This window comes from Hippopotamus amphibius, chromosome 7, assembly GCF_030028045.1.
Source record: "Hippopotamus amphibius kiboko isolate mHipAmp2 chromosome 7, mHipAmp2.hap2, whole genome shotgun sequence".
Classification (NCBI taxonomy): domain Eukaryota; kingdom Metazoa; phylum Chordata; class Mammalia; order Artiodactyla; family Hippopotamidae; genus Hippopotamus; species Hippopotamus amphibius.
In genome coordinates this window covers 7051310-7076996 of record NC_080192.1, presented here as the reverse complement: position 1 = coordinate 7076996, position 25687 = coordinate 7051310, and the positions used below count along the sequence as shown (strand labels likewise).

Below are 25687 nucleotides of genomic sequence, written 5' to 3'. Positions count from 1 at the left end.
CTGGAGCTCCCCTCGGGCAATGGCTCATCCACGCGGACCACCAGCCAGTCCTTGACCCCGCTCCCCTCTGAATGCCCAAGTGCAGGCATTCCCACTGCTTCTTCCCCTGTGCTATTCAGCCTTCTCCGCCCCCACCCCCAGCCCACAGAGTGTTTCAACTCACGGCTCTCCTTGCTGTAAGGCTTTCAGGATCTCAGTTCCCCAACCAGGGACTGAACGCAGGCCACAGCAGTGAAAACACGGGATTCTAACCACCAGGCCACCAGGGGACTCCTTCCTTGCCTCCACGTCTCTTCCCCGGCTCCCCCTCCCCCCATCTCTCTGTCACATGGCCCCGAGTGACCACCTGCAGATCTGACCAGGTCACCTTCCAGGGCCTGCGCATCACTGTGGCCTGGCCTGGGCCCCCAGCACCCCTGCAGCCTTGTCTCACCCATCCCCCCAGATACAGCCCGGGAGCCCCACGGAGGATTTTCAGAAAGGTGCCACACTCCCTCACCTTTGGGCCTTGTGTGTGAATTCTCCGCCCCAGGCCCAGCCTCCCTCCTTTAACCCCAAAGGCTGAGCGAATGCTCCCCCCGCAAGGCTCCCCTCAGGCATAGCTCTGCCTGCTTCACTGCCGGGCACCCCTGGGGATGGCGGGTCCCCCCCAGGGCAGGGACTGTGGCTTGCTCACTGGACAAGACCCCTGTGAAAGCTCATTACTTCTCTACTTCCCAAGCCTTGCCTCCTCCAGGGCCCCCTTCAGCTGCAATTCTGGCTCCCATTTCGGCTCCAGCAGCAGGCCAGCCCAGGGCTCTTTCTTGGTTCTGGTCAGGAGCCTCAGGTGCAGACCCTGTTCCTGAGCCACACTGGTCATCTTTCAGCCTCCTGCCTGCACACCTGAACTCCTATTTTGGCTGCTGTGTGTGGGAACCCAGAGTTCTCTGGCTCCTTCTGGAAGAGGCAGATAGACTTCCAGTAACCACTGCCCTCCACGGGGATGTGTGACCCCCACGGAATTGTCCATAGAGAGAGCGGCCACACTCGAGCCCAGGCAAAGGGAGAGGTTTCCTCATGCCGGGGCAGCCTGCTCACTGGGTGCCACCCATTGCTGGCACATTCTTCCACATTCACCTGGTATGTAGGTAGGTGTGTGTGTGAGAGAGGGCGCATGTGTGCAGGTATGTAACAGGTGGGAGCTGGGGGAAGGGCCATGTGTACCCTCTGAGGACCTGATGGTTCCCCAAACAAGGTCCCTTTGGAGGAGCACTAATAGCTAGCCAGGAGCGGGAAGGCCAGCACCTCCAGGCTCGAGACCTCACTCGTGCTTGGGCCCTTTTCTCTGTTGATCAGGGGAAGACAAAAGACCTGGATGGAGCACGACTTTGAGATGCAGCCACATGGAGCCCCAGGCCCTGGAGCCTCCTTCTCCCGCAGCCACCTACTGGGGTGCCCGGCCCGCCCCTCCAAGCTCCCTGGAGGAGTGTCACCTCTCATCCCTGTTCTCAAGAAGACCATCCACCTGGATGCTTTCCCCCAGAGCCACATCCCACAGGCTGCCAGCCGACCGGGCCTTGGAGCTAGGGCCTGGAGTGTGCCCCAACAGGAGACTGGCAAGGGCCTGGCGCCCAGGAAGCTCAGCTCCATCTCCTTAACAGTCCGCCAGCACAGCCAGCCATGGCCCCTACCTTCTCACTGGGAGGAGGTGTCCACCCTGGGCAGGGAGGCTGCCACCCGCAGAGGAGGGAGACTGTCCTCTCCTGACTCACCATCTATGACCCTAGTGCCAGGGGGCAGGGTCCATTCCGAGGGCCCGGGTAACCCAGGTCTGACCAAACCCAGCAGGATGCCCACGGTGGAGAAGCCCCTGGTGAGTTCATACCTGACCCTACCTTTCCAGTCCCGGTTAGCTCAGAGTCCACCAGGTCCTCCAGGGCCAGGCTCGGTAGGTCAGAGGCACCCTGTCCCAGTGACTGTCCATGCGCCTACCAGAGCTTCTCCAGGAAGAGGCAAGCCCCGGTCCAGGGGTATTCCGAGACCCCGGTTGCATTTCCAAAAGGCCACCCCTGCTACGGGGCCAGCGATGGCCATGGATTTGGCTACACTGGACACAAGGCCAGGCACAGCCAGACATTTATCCACAATGGCCACCAACAGACCTGGCTTGGCCATCAACTTGGCTACACCAAACACATCCAGACTGGACACAGGCACTGAGTTCCCTGATCTGGATACCAAACTGGGCTCTGCCATGGGCTTGGCTACAGCAGGCACAACCAAGCCAGGCATGGGCATGGATTTGGTAACCCCAGACCCAGGCAAGTTGGGCAAGGGCCTAGCTACAGCAGGCACAGCCAAGCCAGATATAACCACAGAGGGTACAGCCAGGGAACTGGCAGCACCAGACCCAGTCGAGCTGGGCACAGTCAGGCTGGACACAGCCATGGTGTTAGCTAGGGTGAATACATCCAAGCTGGACCCGACTACTCATTTTCTTGCTTTGGAAGCAAGCAGGCTAGGCACAGCCACGGGTTCAGTTGTGTCAGTCACCCCAGACCCAGCCACTGGCGAGACCACACTGGACAGTGTCATTAACCTGACTAGATCAGACACTGCCATCTCCCCATCAATGCCAAGGAGAAGCACAGACGCAGCCCTGGACCACGCTACAGCAGATGCTGCCACAGACTGGGCCACAGAGCTCACCATGCCTGACCTGGCCAGAGAAACCAAAGGTAAATGCAAAGAGCTGGGCTGGGGATGCACCGGACTCCTGGGGTGTATGAGCCTGGAGATGGATTATGCTTGGATAAATCTGGGGGACTTTAAGGCCAGAGTTGAATGAGCTGGGGGAAAAGGAAATGGGGTTGAAGGGGCAGAACACAGGGGATGCAACCTGAGCTGGGTCCCAACATACCAGTCAGAGGTCAGGTTTACGGGGGAAATTTGTGGGAGAACATTTACGCTGAGTCTGTCCTTTAGCATCTTCCATGATTGTTTCTTTGCTCCCTGAAGAGCTGAATTAATCAGGTGATCTATAGGTGAGTCCAGCTTGAAAAGCAAACTACCTACACAAAAATAGAGACCAGCACTTCAATAAGTGGTACAGTCGACACTGCCAGGCTCCTCTAGATGTCTCACCTGGAATTCTTTCTTGGTCCCCTACACCCAGCTCTTTAGTCCTGAAAGGTGAGTTGGAGACTTCTATGTTGGAAGTCCTATATAGAACTATAAACAGGTCAACACAAGGACTAGAAGTTCATTTGATCTTAGAGAGGCTGTGACATGCCTAAAGTCACACAGCTGGTTGGTGGCAGTAAGCTAATGGGAACCCAGAGCTTGGAATTCTATAGTACGTTGGGCAGTCTCATTCCCAACATTTCAAAGGCTCAGAGATCCTGGGTCTGGCTTGGAAAGCCTCCAGTCCAGTGGCTTAATTGGGGTTGGGGGTCGTCAGCTCCCTTCTCATTGTACCCTGCACACTCAGTCTGGGGGAGCCCACCTGGGCTCTGGTCTTTGCTCCTCCCTCCGGGACCTCAGCTCTTCCTCCATCTTCAACCCAGCCCTCTCTCCCGAAATGCAGGTGTGGACAGCCAGTGGCCTGCAGGACCCCTCCACCCAGACCACTCCTGGGCATGTCCAGAGGCAGCCCCTTTCTTCCTGACTTCTGCCCTCCCTGATCTCACTGCCTCAGCTGCAGGCACCACCACACCAGAAACCTGGGTATCCTCCTCTTCCTCATCTTTTTCTCTCCTTCATCCCATCCATCTAATGCCACCTCTGTTGACCAACCTCCTCAGTCCTTGGCTGTGTCCCTCCTCTCCATCCCTCTGTCCCTGTGAGGCCACCCCCCCTCCCCCCACCACCAACACAGCTGCCACAGGGACTTACATGTTTCATGGCAGCACTTTCTGCTTAACAGCGGTTGGTGGCTCACTGTGATCTTTTATAAGTCCAGCTCCTTAGCCTGGCTTCCAAGGCTTTGGGCTTCGCCAGCCTCTGAGCTTTATGTCCCTGTCTGGAATTTTCCCCGCCACGTTGCACCAGGAGCTCTGCTGTCTTCATCACCACGCAGCTCTCACCTCTGGGGCTCCTCACCTCTGCTGCCTGCTCTCCACAGAATGCTTACCCTTCTTCCTTATACTTGCCTTTCCATCTTGGCACTCACCCCCTCCAGGAAATCCTCGGAACTCCCTCTCTCCCCAGGGTGCCCACCTCCCTGCACCCACAGTACCCGGTGCATACCCCACCCCCTGCATCAGGACGGTCCGGATTTCCATCGTGACCCACCAGACCCAGAGCTCTTTTAGGACAGAAACGATGATCCTCATTCCTGTCCCCTCAAGGCCTGGCACTAAGCCGTCCATTCACGTTCACTGAATGCAAGGACTTTTCTGACGGGTAATTGAGGCTCAGGAAAGTTCCTGACCAGCTCAAGGTCATAGGGCTCATCATCCCAGAGCCAGGCCTGGAACCCTGGGCTCCCGAAACAGGCAAGGTTCTACAGGCATCCGCGTCTGAGCAGAACCGCGCTCGCTGGACCAGCCCAACATCCCAACCACCGCGTGACTCACGCGCGCGCACCGCCTCCCGCTGCTGCCACCGGTCCCCTGCGCTCCCCGCCCCGCCCCGGCCTAGAGGGTAAGAGGCCGGGAGCGGGATCGAGGGGGAGGGACCGGGACCAGGATGCGGGCACCATCCCCCGCCCGGCATCTCGAGCCTGCAGGCACAGCGCCCCCGCGCGCCTCCCCGGAGGCCCGCAGCCGGCGCTGGGTGCCCGCTCTCGCATGCGGGCGGGCGGGGAGCCTGTGCGGGCGAGGACGCCGTGAGAGGGGGAGGGGCCCTCGGCGGGGCGGGCGGGTCACGTGGTGCGGGTGGCAGCGGCGGCGGCGGCGGCATCGGTGCGCGCGGGCAGGGGCAGCGCTGCGCCGAGCCAGCCGAGTCGAAGTCCCAGGCGGGCGCGGCGGCGCGGGGCGCGGGGACTGCGCGGCCGGGCCGCGGGCCGGGCGGGTGGGCGGAGAGCGCAGAGGGGCGAGGCCCGGCTGCAGGGGCTGCTCGGCCCAGGAGGAGCCCGCGTCCCGCTCAGCCTTGCAGCCCCGCGCCCTGAGCATCTTCCCGGAGGAACGGAGACAAAGGAGGATTCATGTCCAAAGGTAGGGAAGCCGGCCGGGCCACCGGCGCGCGCCGGGAGGAGGCTACGGCCCCCAGAAGCCCGGCTGGAGATGCTACCAGGGGGAGGGTTGATGCGCCGAAAAACCCACGCGCGGTGACATATGCACGGAGACACGCACACACGGTGGCACACACGCCAAGATGTACAAACCCGGAGAAATGCACATACGGAAGCGCGGAGAGATACAGGGACCCCCGAACAGGCAAGCAGGCACCCAGATGCGCACAGAAAGCCTCACGCTGGAGCACATCAAGACGTGCACGCACATGCACACCACGCACAGGTATCAGGACCACCTCCTACAGCCAGATAAGAGACCTGGGCGCTGACACATGGCCCCTTCCCCCACACACAGGCGCACACGAGACAGGCACCAGCTGGTGGTCTCCAAGGGAACTCGTTGGCCTCCAGAGGACTGGGATGGAGGAAGTGGGTATCCCAGGGCCCTTTGCTTCCGTGAATGAGAAAGTACTAAGATACCTTTTGTGATTCCTTTTCTGAGAGCTTGGGGCTGGAGCTGGGGTGGACTGGAATTGCCTTTGCGGGTGGGGGTGGGGTCTTGAAGGCTGCTAGGGGCTGGGGGCTGGGAAGATCGCCAGCTCCGGATGGAAGAGCCTCGCCACCCCCTGGATCCACACTCAGCCAGGGAAGCAGGTGCTATTCTGGAAAGGTCCTCTCCCCCTGCTGCCACCTTCCCAACAGAGGGGTGGGGTCCCTGGGCCAGACAAAGACATAGCCATTCATTTGCCTGTAAAAGAAAGCACCAGGGTCCTTTCTTGGCATGGGGGGCTGCTGTTCCTGTGGGGACTAAGCCAGAGCTGAGTCGGGTGGCCAGCGTCTCTCCCTGGAGCACTGATGGGGCAGGTGGCTCCTGGCAGGGGTGCTGCAGACAGATCCCCTCCTCTCCAGGGAACCTGAGAGAGCTGGGAGCTTAGGAGGAGCCCCAAGAACCACCTACCTACATCCTGCTGTGACCCCATCCTGAGCTCTCTCCCACCCTTGCAGAGCCCCCCCTCCAATCCCTGTTGCAGGGGAAGGAGAAGGTCTCATAACAGAGTCTACCTCCATGACTGTGGCCCACACAAGGGCCATTTGGTGGGTGGAGGCCAGCTGCTCTGCCCAGGGAGCAGCATCTGGGGGAGGAGGAAAGCGATGGCTCTGAAGTAACATCGGCCTTGCAGTGAGGCTTGCATTCATTCATTCAGTCATTGCTTCCTTGCTGAGTGCCCTGTTATACTAGGTACATTGGGGCACAGAAATCGATACGACATGGCTGTGCCCTGAAGAAGGGTGGGAACTGGCCCATGTTTGGTGCCAGGTAATTTATGTCCATGCTTTTGTATAAGCTTCAATGCAACCCAGCAAAGTATGTACTGTCCCTATTTTCCTGAGAACATGGAGGCTTACAGGGGTCATCCAGCTGGGAGTCAAGTATAGGCCAGCTGCCCATCTGGAGTTGGTGGGGCGGGGCCAGGGGAACTGTAAGGGCAGAGGATGGAGCTGCAGAATTCAGCTCCAGAGCTGGTTTGTCCTGTGCCCTGAAGATCTTTATGCACTTGTCAGGCACCCTCACCAGAGAGTGGGCCCTCAGGGGCAAGGACCTTGTCTGGGATCCTTGGCATTTAATCTAAGGTTTGGCTGGAGTAGGCTCCTATTTGCCAGCATGCGGAATGGCCTGGATGGGATGGAGTGAGTGAGGGAGTGAATGAATGTGATGACCACTAAGGTACTCAGGGGGCCGAGGCAGCACGGAAGAGAGGCGTCCACACGAAATGGGAGGGCAGGGGCTTTCCTGAGCGGTAGCACTTGGGCTGAGTGGTGAGAGAAGAGTAGGAGTTAGCCAGGGGCTGGAGTGGGCAAAGGGTCTTCCAGCAAAGGCTGTGACACAGTGACCCACCACAGGTTTTCAGTACTTGTGGCTCATGGGTGGTGGTTAGCATGTGGTTGGCATGCAATTGCCGTGTGGTTGGGAGGGGCAGCTTGCCAGCAGGAGCTCTGTGGGTGCTAATAGGAGCTTGATGGAAACATGAAAGTGAGATCTGCTCCCGTGCTGGACCTGCAGCAGGCCTGCTGTAGCCCCTGGAAGCCGCCCTGGCATCTGGTAGGCTGGCCCCATGTTGCGACCAGGGTCTGTCTTTTGGGAATGATCTTTGAAGATGCTGCAGTTGACAGGCCAGGGCTGAGCAGGCCATGGTGAGGACACACACTTTATAAAAATACTTGCAAAAACTCCCATGCATAAATCCTAGACTCACTCTCCAGGTCTGTAAAATGAGGGAAGGCACCCCCTCCCCGCCACCCTGAAATACACACACATACACACAGATGGATCTATGTCACAACACAGGTGGTGGAGACCAAATGGGCTGGCTGTAGAGGCATGAGGGAGAGGAATAGGGCCAGCCGTGCGAGCAGCTGGGCAGGGAAAATGGGGCACTGGCCCCCAGTGCAGGTGTGCTGAGTCGGGCCCAGGAGCCACGTGCAGAGTGGAGGCGGAGGCCAGGCTGCTGAGAGTCAGCTGCCGCAGGGCTGAGCCAATCCTGCCACCTTCTGGAGCCGCCTGGCCGGCAGCAGCTTCCTGGGAAGCAGGAGGGAGCCACGCCAGGCCCTGGGGAGGTCCCGAGACTTTGTCAGATTCGGCTGTGCCTGGGAGTGACAAGGAGAAAACAGTTTCCAATTGAGAGAGAGAGCGAGCCTTGCCAGAAAGGACCAGGTGGTGGGGGTACAGGAGCAGACTCCTGGCTGGGCTTGGGGGTGGGGGAGGGAGGTACTCCTGTCCCCTCTCCCTCTTTCCCATCTGCTGCTCCATCAGTCCTCCCTGTGAGCTTGAGACTCTACAGGGTGGGAACTATGAACCATAGGATTCTAGAACTGCAGAGCTGGAAGCGGGCCTTGGGAGAGTGTGGAGTCCAGTAACTGTGCTGCGTAATTAGCATCTGGGCACCTCCCTTTAACAAGTGCTTTCACACGCAGCACTTCATTTCCCCTCCTGACAATCTGTGAACTTGAAAGGGGCAGGAGCAAGAGGGTCTGGAACAGTGAGGCGCTGTGCGTTCTAGGCATATACCTCAGGTGCAGTGCTCACCGCAGCCTTAATCACCATCCTAACCAGTTTACAGAGGAGGAAGCAGGCGCTTGGGGGAAGGTGGGAACGCCCAAGTCCACAAAGCTGGCAAGTAGCAGAGCCAGGTTCTTTCCACGTCACCACACACACCTGTTTTATGGGGAGGGAAATGGAGTTGCTCTATCCTGAAACCCACCCTGGTGGACAGTGGCCTGATGAGAAAACACACAGATTTCTCTTGTATGTGAATATACCCGTGATCTTCCAGACCCAGAGGATGTTTGCCTCAGGGGCTCCTCAGGGCAGACGCCCCTGCTTTGCAGCAGTGCTCATGAGACAGAGGGGACACTGAGGCCAGGAGACAGGAGTGATGCTCACTCCGCAGAGGCAGGGTATCCCCATGTGCTTCTAAAAGATGAAGCAACTGGGTCAGTAACAGCAGTCAATAGATGTTAGGTCCAGTATCCTAAAAGGTGTTTGCCCTTTATTTGGGGGAGGCAGGACTCAGGTTGGAATAACCCCAGACATCTCTTAGATCAGTGGTTCTCACCTGGGGCAGTGTTGCCCCCAGGAGACATGTGGCACTGTCTGGAAATATTTTTGGTCGTTAAACCGTGGGGCTACTACTGGCAACTAGTAGAGGCCAAGGATGTCACTAAACATCCTACAATGCACAGGATAGCCCTCTACAATAATTATCTGGCCCAAAATGTCAATAGCTCCAAGGTGGAGAAACCCCTGGGTTAGAGACACAGATGTGGTGCTTTGGAGCAGCGAGGTGCATCTGAAAGTGCCCCAGCACCTGGAGGGTCTGGGTCTTGGTCCAGATTTTGCATCTGACTTGCTCTGTGTTCTTACGCAAGCTCTTCCCTCACTAGGCCTCAGTATTCTCATCTGTGAGATGAGAGACCTGCACTGGAAGACATGTAAGGTCCCTTCCAGGCCCAACCCTGTATGATTCTGTATCCAGAGAATAATACTGTGGCTTCCATGTGACCTCTGCTTTCCTCCAGCCCACCTCTCCCACCCTGGCTTTGCAGGACTCCCAGAGACCAGGACGGACGCAGCCATGTCAGAGCTGGTGCCTGAGCCCAGGCCTAAGCCGGCAGTGCCCATGAAGCCCGTCGGCATCAACCCCAACCTGCTGGGCTACATTGGCATCGACACCATCATTGAGCAGATGCGCAAGAAGACCATGAAGACTGGTTTCGACTTCAACATCATGGTTGTTGGTACGGAGGGCATGGGCTCCCTGGAGGCCCTGGTGGTGGGCAGCACCGGCGATCCTGCTTCTTTCTCTAGGATGGCCTCAGCCCTGGCTTCTCTAGAATGAGCTCTTTCTTGGAGGAAAGATCCCACTGTGCTGATCTCAAAGGCCTGACCCCTTTCTTCCCGCAAGCCTGGCTGATCCAGGGCTGGGAGCTGTGGGTGGGTGGTCAGCCTGGCCCTGTCACCACCTGGCTGTACAGGCAGCCTCGTGGCCATGCTCAGACTGCCTTCGTGTGTGTAGCATGGGGGCATCACCAGTGTCCTTCCCCCCCTTCAAGAGCCAAGGGGAGGATCAGATGAAGGGTAGTCTTCTTTCTGATCTTTGATAGTGCTTTCAAGCTTAGAGAGAATTTCCAGGACACTAGTCACTAGGTAGGGTCACTGGGCCGCAGAATGTAAAAGCAGGGAGGGACCTTTGCCTGATCTCAGTGAGATGTTCTCTCAGGTGCTGAAACTGGGATCCAGGCATCATCCTTCTTTCCTCTTCCTTTATCCCCTAATCCAATTGATCACCAAATATGATCGGTTTTCCCCCTAAATATCTCTCAAGTCTGCCCACCTCTCTCCATCTCCACTGCTACCACCCTAGGCTGAGTGGGTCTCTCATCTGGATTACCCCGGCCACCTGACTCAGTGCTGCTCAGACAGAAGGAGCTAGGCCAGAGTGTAAATCATCTGGAAAGTCTTGCTATAAAAACATTGGCTAAACTAAACCCTGTGCTTGATGACATAAGTTGATTTACTTTCTGGTGCAAACTTCTTTTTCTCCTGGTTCTCTATCTCCTATCTCCTTCAATCTCTTGTCTACCAGTGACCAGCATAATTTTTCCAACCTGCAAAACTCATCAACTCATCCATCCTACTTAAAATCTTTCATTAGTTTAAGGGTTTAAATTCCTAGCTTGGCCTGGTACTACCTCTCCAATCATCTCTAACCACCTCCCATGTAGCGTTCAACTCCTCACTTAAAAGGAACAGTTTTCCTGGACTTGCCATCTTAGCCTCTGCATATGCTGTTCCCTCTCTCTAGAACCCCCCCTTCCAGCTTCTCATGGGTCATTTGAAGTCATTCTTAGGTTTTAGCTTAGCTGTTGCTTCTTTGTAGAAGTCCTCCTTGATCCCAGAGAGACTGGATTAGATTCCCTTCGTACACTGTGGTAATGCCCTCTGGTTACCTCTTTTACAGTGATTATTAAAACGAGTTGTCATTGTCCACTTATGTTTTGTCTCCCTCACACCAAATGGCTCCTGGAGGGTAAGGATAATGTCTTGTTCAACAGTCTACTTCCAGTTCTAGCACGGCACTTGACACTCAAGAATACTTAGTGAACAACGACCTTAGAAAACATCCAGACCAAGAATGGCAGTACAAGACACATGGGCCTTTTCTGTCCCTGGCAGTGCCCATACAGACATCACTGGTCAGGCACGGTGCACCCTCAGGGCCGAGCCCAGAGGTAGCCTTTTAAACATATTAGACAGGTGGCTACTCCCAGTTGATCAGTTGGATTGAGAAATGTACCTCCTTTGCCATCCTTGGTCTCATCCAATGCCCTCCCTCCCCACCATCCTATCAGTAAAGAGAAACTGAGGCCCAGAGAAGCAAACATGGCTAGTCCGTGGCACTCAGGGAAGAAGCACAGTTGAGTCCAGAACCTTAGGCTCTAGCCCCAAGCCTGGCCCATTTACTCGTAGACGACAGGAATCCTCTAGACTAGCATGTCTTAGACTTTACTGCCCATTTGAGTCATCTGAAGTCCTGTTAAAATGCAGATTCTGATTCATTGCGCTGGGGCGGGGCCTGGGATCCCACATTTCCTACAAGCATCTAGGTGATGCCAGTGCCACTCATTAGTTGCTAGGCTTGCTGGTGTGATTCTTGTGCATGTTTGAGAAGCACTGCTTAGACCAGTAGTTTTCACATATCTTTTAGTTGTGGAACTCTTCCTTGGAATGAAATCTTCTGCGGAACTGCAGTGTCAGTATGCAAAGTAATTTTTACTTTTAGTGTGATTAAATATTAAAAACTTAGGTTGAGCAAAACCAAAACAAAACAGAAAACCACTACACGGGACAAATGCAGAGGCTGTCCCTTTCCCAGTGGTCCTGGGGCTCCAGAGGAGACAGTGTGGAATCCAACTGAAGTTCCCCCAGGTCCTTCACCAGTAAGTAGGAAGCTGTTCCCACCCACTCGCTCTTCCCGCTCAGCCCCTCGCCTCCCCAGTGAGCGGTCGTCAAGGGCCTGGATCACAGCTCTAGAATTCTGTAAGCTCAGGGGAGAGATATTAGGCTTGGGGGTGGGCATGGGGTCTCCCCGCCTTCTCATCCTCCTCCTGTCTTGCTGCAGGTCAGAGTGGACTGGGCAAGTCAACACTGGTCAACACCCTCTTCAAATCCCAAGTGAGCCGCAAGGCCTCCAGCTGGAACCGGGAGGAGAAGATTCCCAAGACAGTGGAGATCAAAGCTATCGGGCACGGTGAGGACCAGGCAGGGACCCCTATGGGCATTGTTCAGAGGGGCCGCTCCCAGAAAAGGGAAAGAATGGGGCTTCTTGGGGAATGAGACAAATGAAAGGCAACCTCAGGACAGAATAGAATTGAGCCCTAAACACTGTGGAGCCAACTCCTTAGACTGGAAATCCAGAAAAGGGGGTGAGGGAATTAGAAAGGAATGAAGTAGGATTTGAGCTGGATGATACAGCCTGGGTGGATTTAGACAGGCAGAAGGGGTAAGGAGGGCATTCCCAGTGCAGGGACCAGCATGAACAAAGGTGCTGAAGACCCTGAACTCGACTTTTCCAGTAATCGGTCCTGCAGAAGCAAGGAGCCCTGGTCCCCCCCGGTAGGCAGCAGGGCGCCTGGCATCAGCTGGAGAAGTGACCTCCCTGGTGCCCTTTCTGTTCACTCCCTAGTGATAGAGGAAGGCGGTGTCAAAATGAAGCTGACCGTCATCGACACCCCGGGCTTTGGAGACCAAATCAACAATGAAAACTGGTATGTCTGCCTGTGAGATTTCCATCCTAAAGACTCTGCAAGGCAGATACTGAAGGCAGTGCTGATTCATTCACACTGAGAACCACGCTGAGGGGTTAGGCGGGAAGACTCGGGGGGAACAGTGCAGCTGAGGCATTGCCTGGAGGTAGGCGTGGATCTGTCACAGCAGGCAGGAGCGGCAGAGCAAGGGCAGCTGGGGTGCAAATCCAGGCTGACCTGAAGGCTGTGGCAGAGAGCTTGGCTTGAGGACCAGGTGTTGTAGCCCTGCACAAAGAGAGGACAGGTGGAAGACAGGAGGGAGGGGAGTTTCCACGAGGAGAGAGCCTCTGGGAATCCACAGAGCAAAGCTGCCATCAGCGTCCAGCCAAGAAGGGGTGAAATAGGCTGCCCCGACGTAGGTGGAAGGGTCGACTGTGAAAAAAAAGCACAATGTAAGGGCTGTGAGTTGGGTTCTATTCACTGTCTCACTGAGGATTGTAGCCTGAGAGACAGTCTCCCAGATGGCTCTGAGGACCTGCTCTGAAGAGGCAGGGGGAGAGGCCAGTGTATGTGTGACTTCTGGCTGGGCGACACGGCGAGTCAACCAAACATCTCAGCAAGAGGAACAGATATCTCAGTTAATGACTTTAGTTCTTTTCTAAGCAGGGGAAGGTGCAAGAATTTGGGTCCATAAAATTTTTTTTTTCTGAAATAGAACTATCTGAGGACCTGTTTTCCCTGTTTTCCCAAAGCATGGAGAGCCTTATCCTGTTCTTTGTCCTGAATTCCTTTCAGGGCATATTGTAGATCAGGGACTGCAGTGGCTAATGACTTAATCCTTGTAGGGCCGGATGGCAAGCGACATTCTCTGCTTTACAGAAGGTTCCAGGCAGAAGTGTGCTCCCAGACAGGGATGGAGGCAGTTGTGCCCCTGTGAGGGAGCTGGGGTGTGCCCCAGACAGACAGGGCCACTCAACCACACACCTAGGAACTGGGTGTATTGATCTTACAAAAAGGGCCGGTTGCCTTCTTCTGCGGCTATACGCACACTCCTGGACAGAGAAGGGTTATTATTGCAGCAGCTGTCATGAGAACAATGAACTGTTGCCATGATTGAGTACTTCCTCTGTGCCATTGCTCTGTTAAGTACTATACCTCTGCTCTTTCTAATGCTTAGATGAATCTCTCCAGGCACCTATTGTTACTCTCTTTTTACTTATGGGAAAACAGCTTCAGAGAGAGGCAGGGACTTCCCCAGAGCTGCCCAGCTCATAAGTAATGGATGTGGGGAAAGTGTGTGCTGCTGTCGGGAGTGGGGTGGGGTTCTATAGGTTCCCATAGGCCAGTCAGAGGGCTACGTCCCCAGGGGAGCTCTGTCCTTGCTAACAGGGAAAGCCATCTGTGGGGGCCTGAGGGAGAACAGTCAGCAGGTCACTTAGACCCATCAGGGAGGTAGGAAATAAGACAGATGTGAGGGGACTGCTACCTGACCCTGCCTAAGGTGAGCTCCCAGGTCCTGTCCTTCTGGGACATCCATCTGCTTTCTTCCCACCTTCCCCCAGCTGGGAGCCCATTGAGAAATACATCAATGAACAGTATGAGAAGTTCCTGAAGGAGGAGGTGAACATCGCCAGGAAGAAACGCATCCCTGACACACGTGTCCACTGCTGCCTCTACTTCATCTCCCCGACAGGACACTCGTATGTACCGGTCCCACCCCCACTGCTGGGCCTGGCTTTGGTTTGCATCATCCATGCCCAACCTGTGGTGGGTGACCTATACCTGGACTCAGCTAGGGAGGGCCCCCAATATAGTGACGGTCCTGTGATTCCCCAGAGTTTCTCAGCAGGCGAGTGAAGCTGACCAACATCAGCCCCCACGCGGCCCGCTGGTGATCTAGCACCATAGCACGACGGGGCCAGCAGAGAGGAGCCGGTTTACGTGGGCAAAGGGCTCTGCATTTTCTCAGTAGATACCTGCTTTGCACAAGCCTGGGGTTGGAGGCAGTTAAGAAGGGTGAAATGGATGGGGGAGGCAGGGAGCGGGCTACTGGATTGGGGCTGGTGTTTTGGGGGGGTGGGGAGCTGGGACCCAGCTGTAGGCATTTGGAGGGTGGCCAGCCCAGCATGAGGAGGCAGGTGTCTAGAGATGAAGGCTGGCAAGGAGCAGGGCATGCCGGGAACGCTGGCTGTGAGTATGAGGCAGGGCTGCACGATGGGGAGTGCCAGCAGAGAAGGCAGCCATCGGAGGGGGCGAGCGGGCAGCCTTCCTGTTGGGGGGTGTCTCATAACTTGCCACTCAGCCCGGCTGCTAGGCCAGAGGTCAGTTCTTGAGAAGATGGCACAAGCAAGGCAGGCCCCCAGTTCTGGAGGAACCAGATATTCAGCAGGTTTTCGATGGTGGGGCTAGGAAAAGGTGAGCGTTCCCCCCCCTAGAACCTGGAGCCAAGGTCAGAGCAAGCCAGCAGAGAGCCTGACTGAATGAGTCCGCTGGCCTTCGCCCTAGAGCCAGATTGGGGCCCCAGAGTCTAGAGGAAGCTGGGCCCTCAGATGGGGGAGGGGCTAGGCCGCCAGACGGACCTCTGTAGGCCTACCTGGGGGCTGGGAGGAGGCCTGTCAAAAAGTGCGGCCCCTTAGGCAGATAGACACACAAGTAACTGTGACGTAAGGCCGTGTGGGTAGGGACGACAGTCCGCAGCTGTTCCCAGGAGAAAGAAATCTCGGGTCAGAAAAGATGTTGTGAAGGAGTGGTTTGAGTGGGGCTTAAAGAAAGCCAGGATTTGCATGGGAACGAGGAATAGAAAGGGAGGTGGTGGACCATGTGTGCGTGGAGAGTTGGGGTCTGTTCTGCCCACTGAGATGGCGGATACATGTGAGAGAGGAAAGGGAGCAGCCTCTTGGCCTCAGCCAGTTCCCCGTCCAGTCCTCCTGTCCCAAGGGTGCCCCTGGAGTGGTGGCAGTGGCTGAGTGGGGGAGGGCACGGTGGCTCTGACACCCCGCCTTCTCTGGGCCCCAGCTTGCGACCTCTTGACCTGGAGTTCATGAAGCACCTCAGCAAGGTGGTGAACATCATCCCTGTCATTGCTAAGGCCGACACCATGACCCTGGAGGAGAAGTCTGAGTTCAAGCAAAGGGTGAGAAGGCCCCCTCCTTTTCCTGTCCCCATCCTTGCCTTCCCCTCTTCTGGTCCCAACCCTCTCCTATCCTTCATCTTTTTGAAAAAATTAGTTAATTAATTAATCTTTATTTATTGGCTGCGTTGGGTCTTCATTGCTGTGCATGGGTTTTCTGCAGTTGCGGAGAGCAGGGGCTACTCTTTGTTGCGGTGCACGGGCTTCTCATTGTGGTGGCTTCTCTTGTTGCAGAGCACAGACTCTAGGCGCTCGGGCTTCAGTAGCTGCAGAGTGCAGGCTCAGTAGTTATGGCACACGGGCTTAGTTGCTCCATGGCACGTGGGATCTTCCTGGAGCAGGGATTGAACCCATGTCCCCTGCATTGGCAGGCGGATTCTTAACCACTGTGCCACCAGGGAAGCCCCTATCCTTCATCTTTATATCCACCCTCTACCCCACTTCCCACCCAGCCCCTACTCAACCGTTAAAGAGGCTGGGCTGGCTGTGTCTGGGAACCAGTGGTGAAGAGAAGTTAGTGTAGCTGCAGCCTTCTTCCCATCCTCCAAACTTACCTGCAAAGACCGCTGAATACATAAATCACCATGAACATGAGAAACCACTCCTCACTGTTAGGTTGTTTGAAGGACTAGAGCAATGAATCAACTGCCCACTAGTCCTTCTTGTTATTTTCCATAAGCTCTATCCTGTGTCGGACACACAGGTGACAGGGTTGGAGAGATGCAGGAGTATAATGATGGTTGCTGCCTTTAAGAAACTTGCAATCAAGTAGATTACTGAAAAGGTAGTGGCTGGCTTCCTGGAGGAGCAGACTTAAGCCGAGCTTTGAAAGAGGACAAACAGAGAGGCTGGGGGTGGGGGGATGCACCTCTCTTCCCTGCAAGCAGGAATGTGACAAGTATGGCATGAGCACTGCCATGTGGAATCTGTTCCCAGCTGCACTGCTTGTCTAAATCCTAATCCTACACAACCTAAGATGAACAAGCTATCCCCCACCCCAGACTCTTCCCCATCGCAGGCTGGGGTGGGCTGTGGTAATTGTAGGACTGGGGCTCCTATTTGTTCCGGATCCTCCTGCTGCCCAGGGCCTCAGAGTTTAGAGATGACTGGATTATCAAAGACTTCATTCATCACTCTGACTTCAGTGTGCACGCACTTGCACATACGTACACACACAGCCCTCTCCCTTTATCCTGACACTTGGCTACCATGCTTCTCCTCCCCGCCTCTAGGTTCGAAAGGAGCTTGAAGTAAATGGCATTGAATTCTACCCCCAGAAGGAATTTGATGAGGATTTGGAGGACAAGACAGAGAATGACAAAATCCGGGTAGGTGCCTGGGACTCTGTTCATCACACGGATGCCCGCCTTGGCTCCCCTGGGATGTGTATCATGTACCACTTCTGTTTTTCCACCTGCTTTTCCCTTTCTATACTCCCTGCCCCACCTTGCCTAACCCAGACTGGAAGTGACATGGGAGAGGATGAGGACTTGGGGCCTTGGCCAGGACTGTGAATCCAGCACCCAGAAAGCCAATGCTCCCGTCCATTCCCAGACCACACAAAAGCCTCTCGTTCCCCTACAGGGCCAAGTAAAGCCAGGGTATGGGGTGATGGAGGGCACAGGTGGGAAAAGCTTCTGGCTGGAGTCCAAAGTATCTATACTCTAGTAGAGCTCTGCCTGTTTCCCCTTCTGTAAAATTCAGAGGTCAGACTAGATGAGTGGCTTATAGGCTCTTTTTTTCCCCCTAGAAGAACCCTTAAAAAACCTAAATGTTAGACAGCCTCCAATATATAAAACACAAAAATAGAGCTGCTCTGGCTAAGTGACACAGGCACAGCCCTACTTTCTGAGCAGCTCCTGGGGTATCTCCTGGGAATCTTAAGACTTCAGGAAACCTAGCTTGAAAACCATTGACATGTGTAATTTCTAAGATCCCTCTCAATTCTAAACTTCTACTATTCTGTGATTCTACATCAGAATCCTGAGTTCTAGTCTGAGCTTTTCCACTGATCACCATAACCTGGGACAAATCAAATCGCTCGCTTGCTTTGATCTGGGGTCTCCTCCATCAGGTGAGGTAACCTGGTAGAAGCCCCTTATCTGACGTAGTTGAGACAGGCAGTTGGTCAGTTAATTGAAAAAATCAATTGAAGTGAAGAAATCATTTTAAAAATGAAGCATACAAATCTTAAATATTTTAAAATAAATATTCTACTAAATTATTAAGTTAAATTATCATAAAACACATCACGTTCATGAAACATTCTTTTCATAGAGAGACAAGGCCTCTTCTTTGAAGATAAGTCCACTCTGAATGCAAAAGTAACCCACCTTTATCACGTCTTTCTGAAACATTCAACTTAATTTTCAGAGAAACAACTCTCCACACTGTGATATGGCCTCAGCTTATATAATAGTTAATTTATCCAGTTGCAATAACAAGTACACACCAGGCAAACAGATTTGGGAGCAGACACCTGGTGGAGCAGAGGGGCCAACGCACGTCAGAAAGCAGCCTTGGTGGTCAGCGGGTGTGGGCCTCCGCCAGCGCGGGAGACAGTGTAAAGCTTCGGTTACTTTGGCAGTCAGTTGGGTGGGTGTCCTTTAAGAGGTCTGTCTTTCCTGGCTAACTCACAGAGTTGTTCCAAATCAAATCAAACCTATTAAAGCACTAAAGAGCATGAAGCATTCTCCAGTTGTAGGAAAGCTGACTTACTGAGGTTAACCCTCTAGGCAGGGGAGCGATCAGGGTTAGACCCAGGACTTCGGACTCCCAGTCCAGTGCTCTTTTTAAGAGATAAGAGCCTCGCCCTTGCCGTCAGCGGGATCACTAAATGCGCTTCAGAAGTGTGCAGTTCAAGGCAGAGGCCCAGGACCATATGCCATCCTGCCTTTGGGGGCCCAGATGGTAGGAGGATGACATGCACGTGTGTCTGGTTTGTCAGCAGGAGAGCATGCCTTTCGCTGTGGTGGGAAGTGACAAGGAGTACCAAGTGAATGGCAAACGGGTCCTCGGCAGAAAAACTCCCTGGGGGATCATTGAAGGTAATTCAATGCATCTTCTTGAAGAACTGGCTGCTGGTCAATGACGCTTATTTATTAAGCATCTGTAGGTCAAGACAGAGTCCTAGGAAGTAAGACATAAAATGAATGCCAGCCAGACCCTGCCGTAAGGGGCTTACAGTCTAATTGAGAAGATGAGACTCACAGGCAGGAAGCAATAAAAGATGGATTTAGCAGCTGACCAGGAGGCACTAGCTCGAGGGTCAAAGGAGTTTAGAACATGGAGAGATTAATAAAGATCTGAAAAACCAGAGAAAGGTTTTGACATGAAAGGAGGCACAATCTGAAACACTGCTGAAGGGTTGTTCAGATGTTGCTATTTTCATTTCATTAGGAACGATGTGACCTTGAGAAGGTCGCAGTGATTATGAAAGTTCTCAGAGAATCACTTCAGTGATCGTGTTCATTATGATAGCCTTCCGAGCGGAGCAGGGCAGGTGTGACTGTTCTCAGAACATTCGTGCTGAGGCACTTGAGTCTCAGGCAGGTGAAGTGCCCTGCCCAAGATCACATGACTTGTTAGTGGTGAAACTTGGGTTTTAGAACCACATATTTTGATTCCAAAACCAAGTTCATCCCATCATATCATGTTGTCTCTCATTTTTCTATGACCCTTTGTTAGGATTTTTCTTAAAAAGTAACATTTTCTCATTATCTGCCTTGAATGGAACTATAAGAATATCTGTCCTACCCATCGATTGTGAGACAGGAGGGTTTATGACTTAATCCTCTTCTGCTTCCACAGTCTTTGGCAAGTGATTTGCAAATAGTAGGCACTCAATCTATGTCAAATTAGATTTATCAAGCCATCATGACCTTTTTAGATGGCTCGATTATTTTCTGTGTTCTTTTTTTTTAAAGAAGTTTTATTGAGATACAGTTAACATACAATAAACTGCATATATTTAGAGTGTACAGTTTGGTATCTGTGTGTTATTTCTTCCAATCAGTTTATAAGCTCCTTAAAGATAGGAATTGTGTCTTAGGCCTTGGGCAAGGTTCTTAGACTCCCTGTGTATTAGTGTCATTTTCTATAAAATGGGAAATATAATAGTGCTTATTAGCTATTATTCCACAGAGTCTAGAATAGTATTGTGCCATTGTAGCTGCTTAATGAATACTTGTTCAGTGAGTAAAATCCAGTGCACTAAAGTGCCAAGATGAGACACCTCTGAAAGGATGACAGTTGCCTGACCCATGGCTTGCTCCTAAATGCCTCCATGACCTGAACAGACATTCATCTGCTGGTGTTGCTGCATTAGTGAAATGACCACTTTTTTTGTTTGTTTGTTTGCAGTGGAAAACCTCAACCACTGTGAGTTTGCCCTGCTTCGAGACTTTGTCATCAGGTAAGATGCACCCGTTCCCGTCAGACAGCAGGGTTAATTATTTGGGGTCCAGAGCCCATCTGTTCAGATCCACTTCCTCAGTCCCCAGGTCCCTCTGACAGAGCCTTCTGCCCCAGTCCTCGCTCCCATCTTGAAGGCAAGGGGCTCAAGAGGTATTGGCTCTCTGGAGCGGGTCCCAGTCATTGGGTTCAGGCCATGGAAGCAGTAGGTTGACCTCAGATGTGGGTCCCCTCTTTCTCCTCCTGCCCCTAATCACATCCCTCTCTCTTCTCACCCTGTGTCCTTCAGGACCCACCTCCAGGACCTCAAGGAAGTGACACACAACATCCACTATGAGACCTACAGGGCCAAGCGGCTCAATGACAATGGAGGCCTCCCCCCGGTGAGCGTGGACACAGAGGAAAGCCACGACAGTAACCCATGATGACCTCTTCTCTGAATCATCACACATACCCACTTCTCCACGCACACACATCCCCAAACCACCAACCACCTTCTTCCTTTCTACTCTGTCCCACAGGCCTGTCTGGTAATTGTGGAACATCTTGTCTACAGCGTGTGTGTGTGTGTGTGTGTATGAGTGAGTGTGTGTGTGTGCTCGTGTGTGTACGTGTGTGTGCCCGTGCAGGGGTGAGGTATTTTTACTGCCCTCCCTGGAAAGTCCCTTGTAAGTTTGGTTCCTCCATGGCTGTCCATTATCTGTCTCCTTTCCTTGTGTCCCAGAACAAAGCCGTGTGCCTCACTCAAGAGGTCTGGGAGAGGTTTCATTTAAAATGTTGGGAGCAGGTGAGCCACAGGTAACGCTTTCTTATCTCTGAAACCCACCTGTAAACAGGGACTGCAGAGATTCTCCAAGGACAGTGTGTGGAGCTCACCCTGGAAGGGGGCAGGGAGTTGATGACGTAACCCTCCCTATAAGTCCGGGGTGGTCTGGGGTAAGCCTAGGACGTTTAGGGAAAAGAAAGTTCAGGGGAGAGCAGAAAAGTAGGCCAGAACTGGGCTCCTGCAGGTGGAACTAGTGCCTGGACGTGGAGAGAGCTCCACCCTTTGGTCTGTGTCGTGTTCACTGTCCAAAAGCAGTCACTTGTCACCATCTCAGGTTGCTGCTTTTCGCACTCCCCTTGCCTCCCTCCCCTCTGCTCCTACTTTCTTTCCTTCTGCCTCTTTCCCTCCTTCCTTCATCCTGCCCTCTCTGACTTCTTTCACTTCCTTTTAGCCTAATCCACCTTAGCTTCATTTCTACATTTAGGATTCATGCCCAGTCTCCTTCCAAAAATGACTTTAGGCCACTTAAAATCACCACGAAAATCACAGGACAGTACAAACTGAGATTACAGGAGAAATCAGGTCTATAGAGAGGCATGGGAAAGAAAGTTTCTGCAGTCAAGCGCTGAAAGTGGCCCTGAGCTTGTGGGCGGCCCAGCAAAGGAAGAGATACAGTGTCTGGTTAAAGAAGCATACGTGCTGGTCAAGTGAGACAACCCTTTTTTTTAAGGCATTAAGTTATAGAAGAACTGAGTCTAAAGAAGTATCAAGAACAACATACACTATTTGTCTTTCTTGGTAGCTTGGCTTCAGAGATGATTTTAAACCACACCTCCCTTCGCTCCATCAGGATCCTTTCTCCTTAAAGCTGCTTCTGTTTCTCTCTTCTTCTTGTATATATGTGACCCCCTTTTCCTTCTCTTCTATTCTCTCTCTTTCGTGTTGAAGCTAATTGCAGTTTTGCCTGTCTCGCTTTCTGTGCTTTCCCCCAGTTCCTCCTGCTGGCCCCTGTAGACATTCCCAGTGATACCCACAGTCATACATGTAGCCTTTTCTTGCCTTGTCTTTCAGCCCTGTATTTATTAATGCATATATTCCCCCTGTTCTTTTAGAAACAAGTTACTCTTTCTCCTTTAGTCTGTAAGGTGGCTGAAATTTGGGGCGGGAGAAACAATGTAGCCTTAGGTGAGGGAAAACAAGTGATACAGTTTACAATAACCTCTTACAACCTCCTGTTCCATCTCCTGGTCCAACCCTAGGTGTTTTACTGGTCCTCTACAAACCCCCGCATTTATAGTCCCTTATCACTCAGGTGCTAGGAAAACACATAGACTTAAGACCAAGATGCAGTGGGCCAGGAGAAAAAGGTTGGGTGATCAGATTGCCAATGGCCCCAAACTCACAGTTACAACCTTTCCTGGAAGCTCTTTACCAATCCAGCCCATATCTTCCCTCACCCACAAAGTTATTCCAGGATAGGCACCTGGTCAATAGAACAGCAGCAGGGTTAGAGCCCAGAGGTCACTACGTTTTAACAGAAGAGGGATCCCTGGCTTATACGGAGACGTGAGACTAGACATCTCAGCCTAGTAGGGAAGGTCTAAGGGTGGGGGTGGGGGGCATGGGAGAGGCTGAGTAGGAGAAGGATGCTTGGTGCCTCTAAACCATGATCTCAGCCCCCTCTGGAGAAGCTGTTTTATATGTCTGCTGCCAGCTGCTGGTCTCCACACCCTCAACCGTTCTCAACCCCCTGCAGGGAGAAGGTCTCCTGGGCACTGTCCTTCCACCCGTGCCAGCCACCCCCTGCCCCACTGCAGAATGAAGGCCATTCCAAGCGCCGCTCCTCCCTCCATTCCTCTCAGCTGTTATTGCTGCAGGGCCACGCCTTTTTTAGTGCTGTGCGTGTCCAGCCACCCCCACAGCCCCTCTCAGCCCTCAGCAGGTGGGAGGGGCCCGCTGCCTCTTTAGGACAGTTGCTTCTTCCACTTATCCAAACCACCCCTCTCCTCCCAGTGGAATGGAGTTCTCGCCAGCACTGCCCTCCTCCATCGTCTGTGTGAGCCGGTCCTAGCCCATCTGTAGGGTTGAAAGAACTCACCAAGAGCTTCTTCTGCCCTTGCAAACCCATATCAGCTACTTGTAACCATCTCCAAGGGAAACGGCACTGCTTCCTGTCCCTTCATCTGCATGAGCTACTCTTGGCTTCTTTAAAGAGTCAAGAAAGCAACTTTTCTGCTTGTCAGGTGTGTTGACGTCAGCTGTGTGAGCCCCAATGTGGGACAAGGGTGTCTCCTTCATTGCTCAAAGCTTATTTATAAAGATGGGTCACTACAGATGTGGGGAAGCAAGGGCTAGCATCACTTTAAAAAAAATCACCACTTGTGGCTGGCCCAGAGTGCAGTCACACACCCTCCCTACCCCATAATGCAGCCACTTAGGAAGAGTGGTTTTCCTGAAGAGACATTCTCGGAGCTGACTTCCTTATCCTCAAACTTTAAATCAGAACTAAAAACACACACACACAACTCCAGAAACTCATAAGATGTGAACCCTAGGAAGAAAAAAGCACCCTTCTGTCCACTTAGCAATAAGAGGGAATCTCTTCCCACCTACCCTGACTACTCCTACACCGCACCCCTGCCCCACTTCCGTTAATGTGAGTAATGAAGTAGTCTGGCCACAGTCCATCACTGTAGGCTAGTGGAAAATCCCCAGGGGAGGGCACCGCCCCCCCCCCCCCCATCAGATGCATGAATGTTTGCGAATGTCGGCTGCCACTGCCCCCCACACTACGTCCTTATGGAATACCCCTTGCCCACTGCTCCACCATTTCCACCTGGACACAACTTGCTCAAAGGCTGGTGACTTGTGGGCCATTCACCTACAACCAAATCCTGATGGAGCAAGAGGCCCAAGCCTAGGGGATGCAAGAACGACCCGTTTCTTAAATGTTACCAGTCCCAGACAACCTTTTGGTGACATTATGGTTAATTTTCCCAATTGAAAGTAAGCCAACAGACACTCACACTGGTTGTGTAAATGTTGCTAGACTTTATGTGTTGTACAACTAAACATTGCTGTTTGAACAACAACTGTCTGAACTGTGTTTTATTTGTGCCCCTCGATCCTTGGCCACATTAGCTCTTACGTCATCTCACCCTTGGGTGCAGGGTGAGACAGGGACCATCTTGGAAAAATTAGACACAGAAATAGAGATGGAAAAATTTTTGTGAGGTCAGTTCATGTTCAGTTGGCATGAAGTTGGATCCCAGTCGTTATTCCCTGGAGTTTTGTGTCCAAAATGAGGGATGGAGCTATCACACCTGACCTTGAGGGATGCTTTACTCTGCATAGCCTGTCTCCTTCAATGGAAACAATGTTTATTTTCATTCAATTAGTTTCCTAGCTTTCCCCCTCCTTTTTCCAGAAAGGAGTGGACCCCATCTTGCCTAGATACCTGCCTATTTTGCAGTGACTTTTAAGAGTTAAACTTAAAGCACTAGCTTGTCTCATCTTTTCAAACTTAAACCAGTCCTTCCTCTCTGTGAGGTTCACACTCTCGTCTATAGCCAGCAAATAACACAACTCTCCCTGTGTATTATTTCTCTGAATTTGAATGTGACAACCATGTGCCATCATGTTTGGGTCTTCAACATTCTGTAGGGTGAGCACAAGGTATAGATGAATGGTGGGGAGTCAAGTCTAGAGGAAGAGAGGTCAGTAGATTCTTGGAGTCATTCAAGTAAAGTGATAAGGCTGGAACTAGAGTGGCAAGGCCACACCAAGATGGAGAGAAGTGAGAAGATCTGAGTGACAGTGCAGTTTGGCAAACATAAAATATCACAGCTGAAAGAAACCTAAGAGTTCTTCTAGTTCTGCCTTCAAACAGACATGGAAACAAATCTAGAAAACATAATCACCTTGCCCAAGGTTATACACTTAGTTATCAATGCAGGACAGGGCCTAGACCTCCGTGCTTGTTCCACTGCTTCATACCATTCCTACTGTAGTCATACTTTAAATATATATATATAAATATAAAAATATATATATATAAATATATAAATATATATTTTTATCTGGGACTTCCCTAGTGGTCCAGTGGTTAAGACTCCACGCTTCCAATGCAGGGGGCATGGGTTCCATCCCTGGTCATGGGAAGATCCCACATGCCACACAGCATGGCCTAAAAAAAAATTTTTTTTAAAGACATATATATTTCTGAAATTAGGATGCCTCTTACAGCTGATGTCAGTTTATTTGGCAACTTTTTTCCCCTAGAGTTACACTTTAAAATGGTGCATTTTTATAACTGACATCTTAAATTTGATGAAATATGGTAGGTGGTCTGGAAGGTGTTAACATCCTTCTGTTGGAAGCCCTCTGGCGCTATTGGTGAAGTTTAAAGGAAATAAGAAGACATACAACATTTTAGTCTTAAAAGCAATTCCGGTGTAAGGTATCCCACCTGATCCTCACAGCCACCCAGGTATGATGGGTGACACAGAGACCACAGTCTCTCTCCGTCTTGGAGCTGGAATGGACTCAGGCAGGTTTGCAATTCCCCTTCAATTTCCTGACCCAGCTCACGCACCCTTTCCTGGATGCTACCTCACAAGAAATCGGCTTTGATTCCAGTCTTTCTCTGGTGGCAGAGAGTTCTGCTCGCCTTAGGAGAGGTGAGGAACCGTTCCGGACCCTTTCTACAAAGGGCAGCAGCTTCCTGACCTGGGCCAGGGAGGGCGTAGGAAAATCCTGCTTTTAATTTTGATTCCTGATAGGACCAATTCAAGGTCATAGCCGTGGGCAGTGGGGTCAGCGGGCAGGGGCACCACGTAGGGTCCAAGACGGCGAATGGTTGTTGAGGAGGCCCCTCGCTTATCAACTCGCGCTTCTGCGCCCTGAGGGAGGAGGCAAT

At 52.6% G+C, this 25687-nt stretch overlaps 1 protein-coding gene across 7 annotated transcripts; it reads left to right on the top strand.

Moving 5' to 3' along the window:
- The first annotated feature begins 1354 nt into the window (after positions 1-1354).
- Positions 1355-23858, top strand: SEPTIN3 (septin 3). 7 transcript variants are annotated; one of them, XM_057741921.1, is made up of 11 exons: positions 1355-2717; positions 9260-9451; positions 11836-11964; positions 12400-12481; positions 14023-14160; positions 15476-15593; positions 16823-16918; positions 18538-18637; positions 19953-20004; positions 20293-20386; positions 22526-22591. In XM_057741921.1, exons 1-11 carry the CDS (start codon positions 1355-1357, stop codon positions 22589-22591), a joined length of 2430 nt encoding a protein of 809 aa, XP_057597904.1. The 7 variants fall into 7 exon arrangements, with proteins under 7 accessions (XP_057597904.1, XP_057597906.1, XP_057597905.1 ...); XM_057741926.1 differs by lacking the exon at positions 1355-2717 and adding an exon at positions 5009-5135 and having other exon boundaries at positions 18541-18637; positions 22526-23858; XM_057741925.1 differs by lacking the exon at positions 1355-2717 and adding an exon at positions 5112-5135 and having other exon boundaries at positions 22526-22607.
- Positions 23859-25687: the final 1829 nt, after the last annotated feature.

Bases quoted from the DNA above. Each gene is read 5' to 3' on its own strand.
- SEPTIN3 (XM_057741921.1), top strand. From the start codon at position 1,355: ATGGAGCACGACTTTGAGATGCAGCCACATGGAGCCCCAGGCCCTGGA. The intron at 11,965-12,399 runs GTGAGGACCAGG...TTCACTCCCTAG, and splicing joins GATCAAAGCTATCGGGCACG to TGATAGAGGAAGGCGGTGTC. The intron at 14,161-15,475 runs GTATGTACCGGT...TCTGGGCCCCAG, and splicing joins ATCTCCCCGACAGGACACTC to CTTGCGACCTCTTGACCTGG.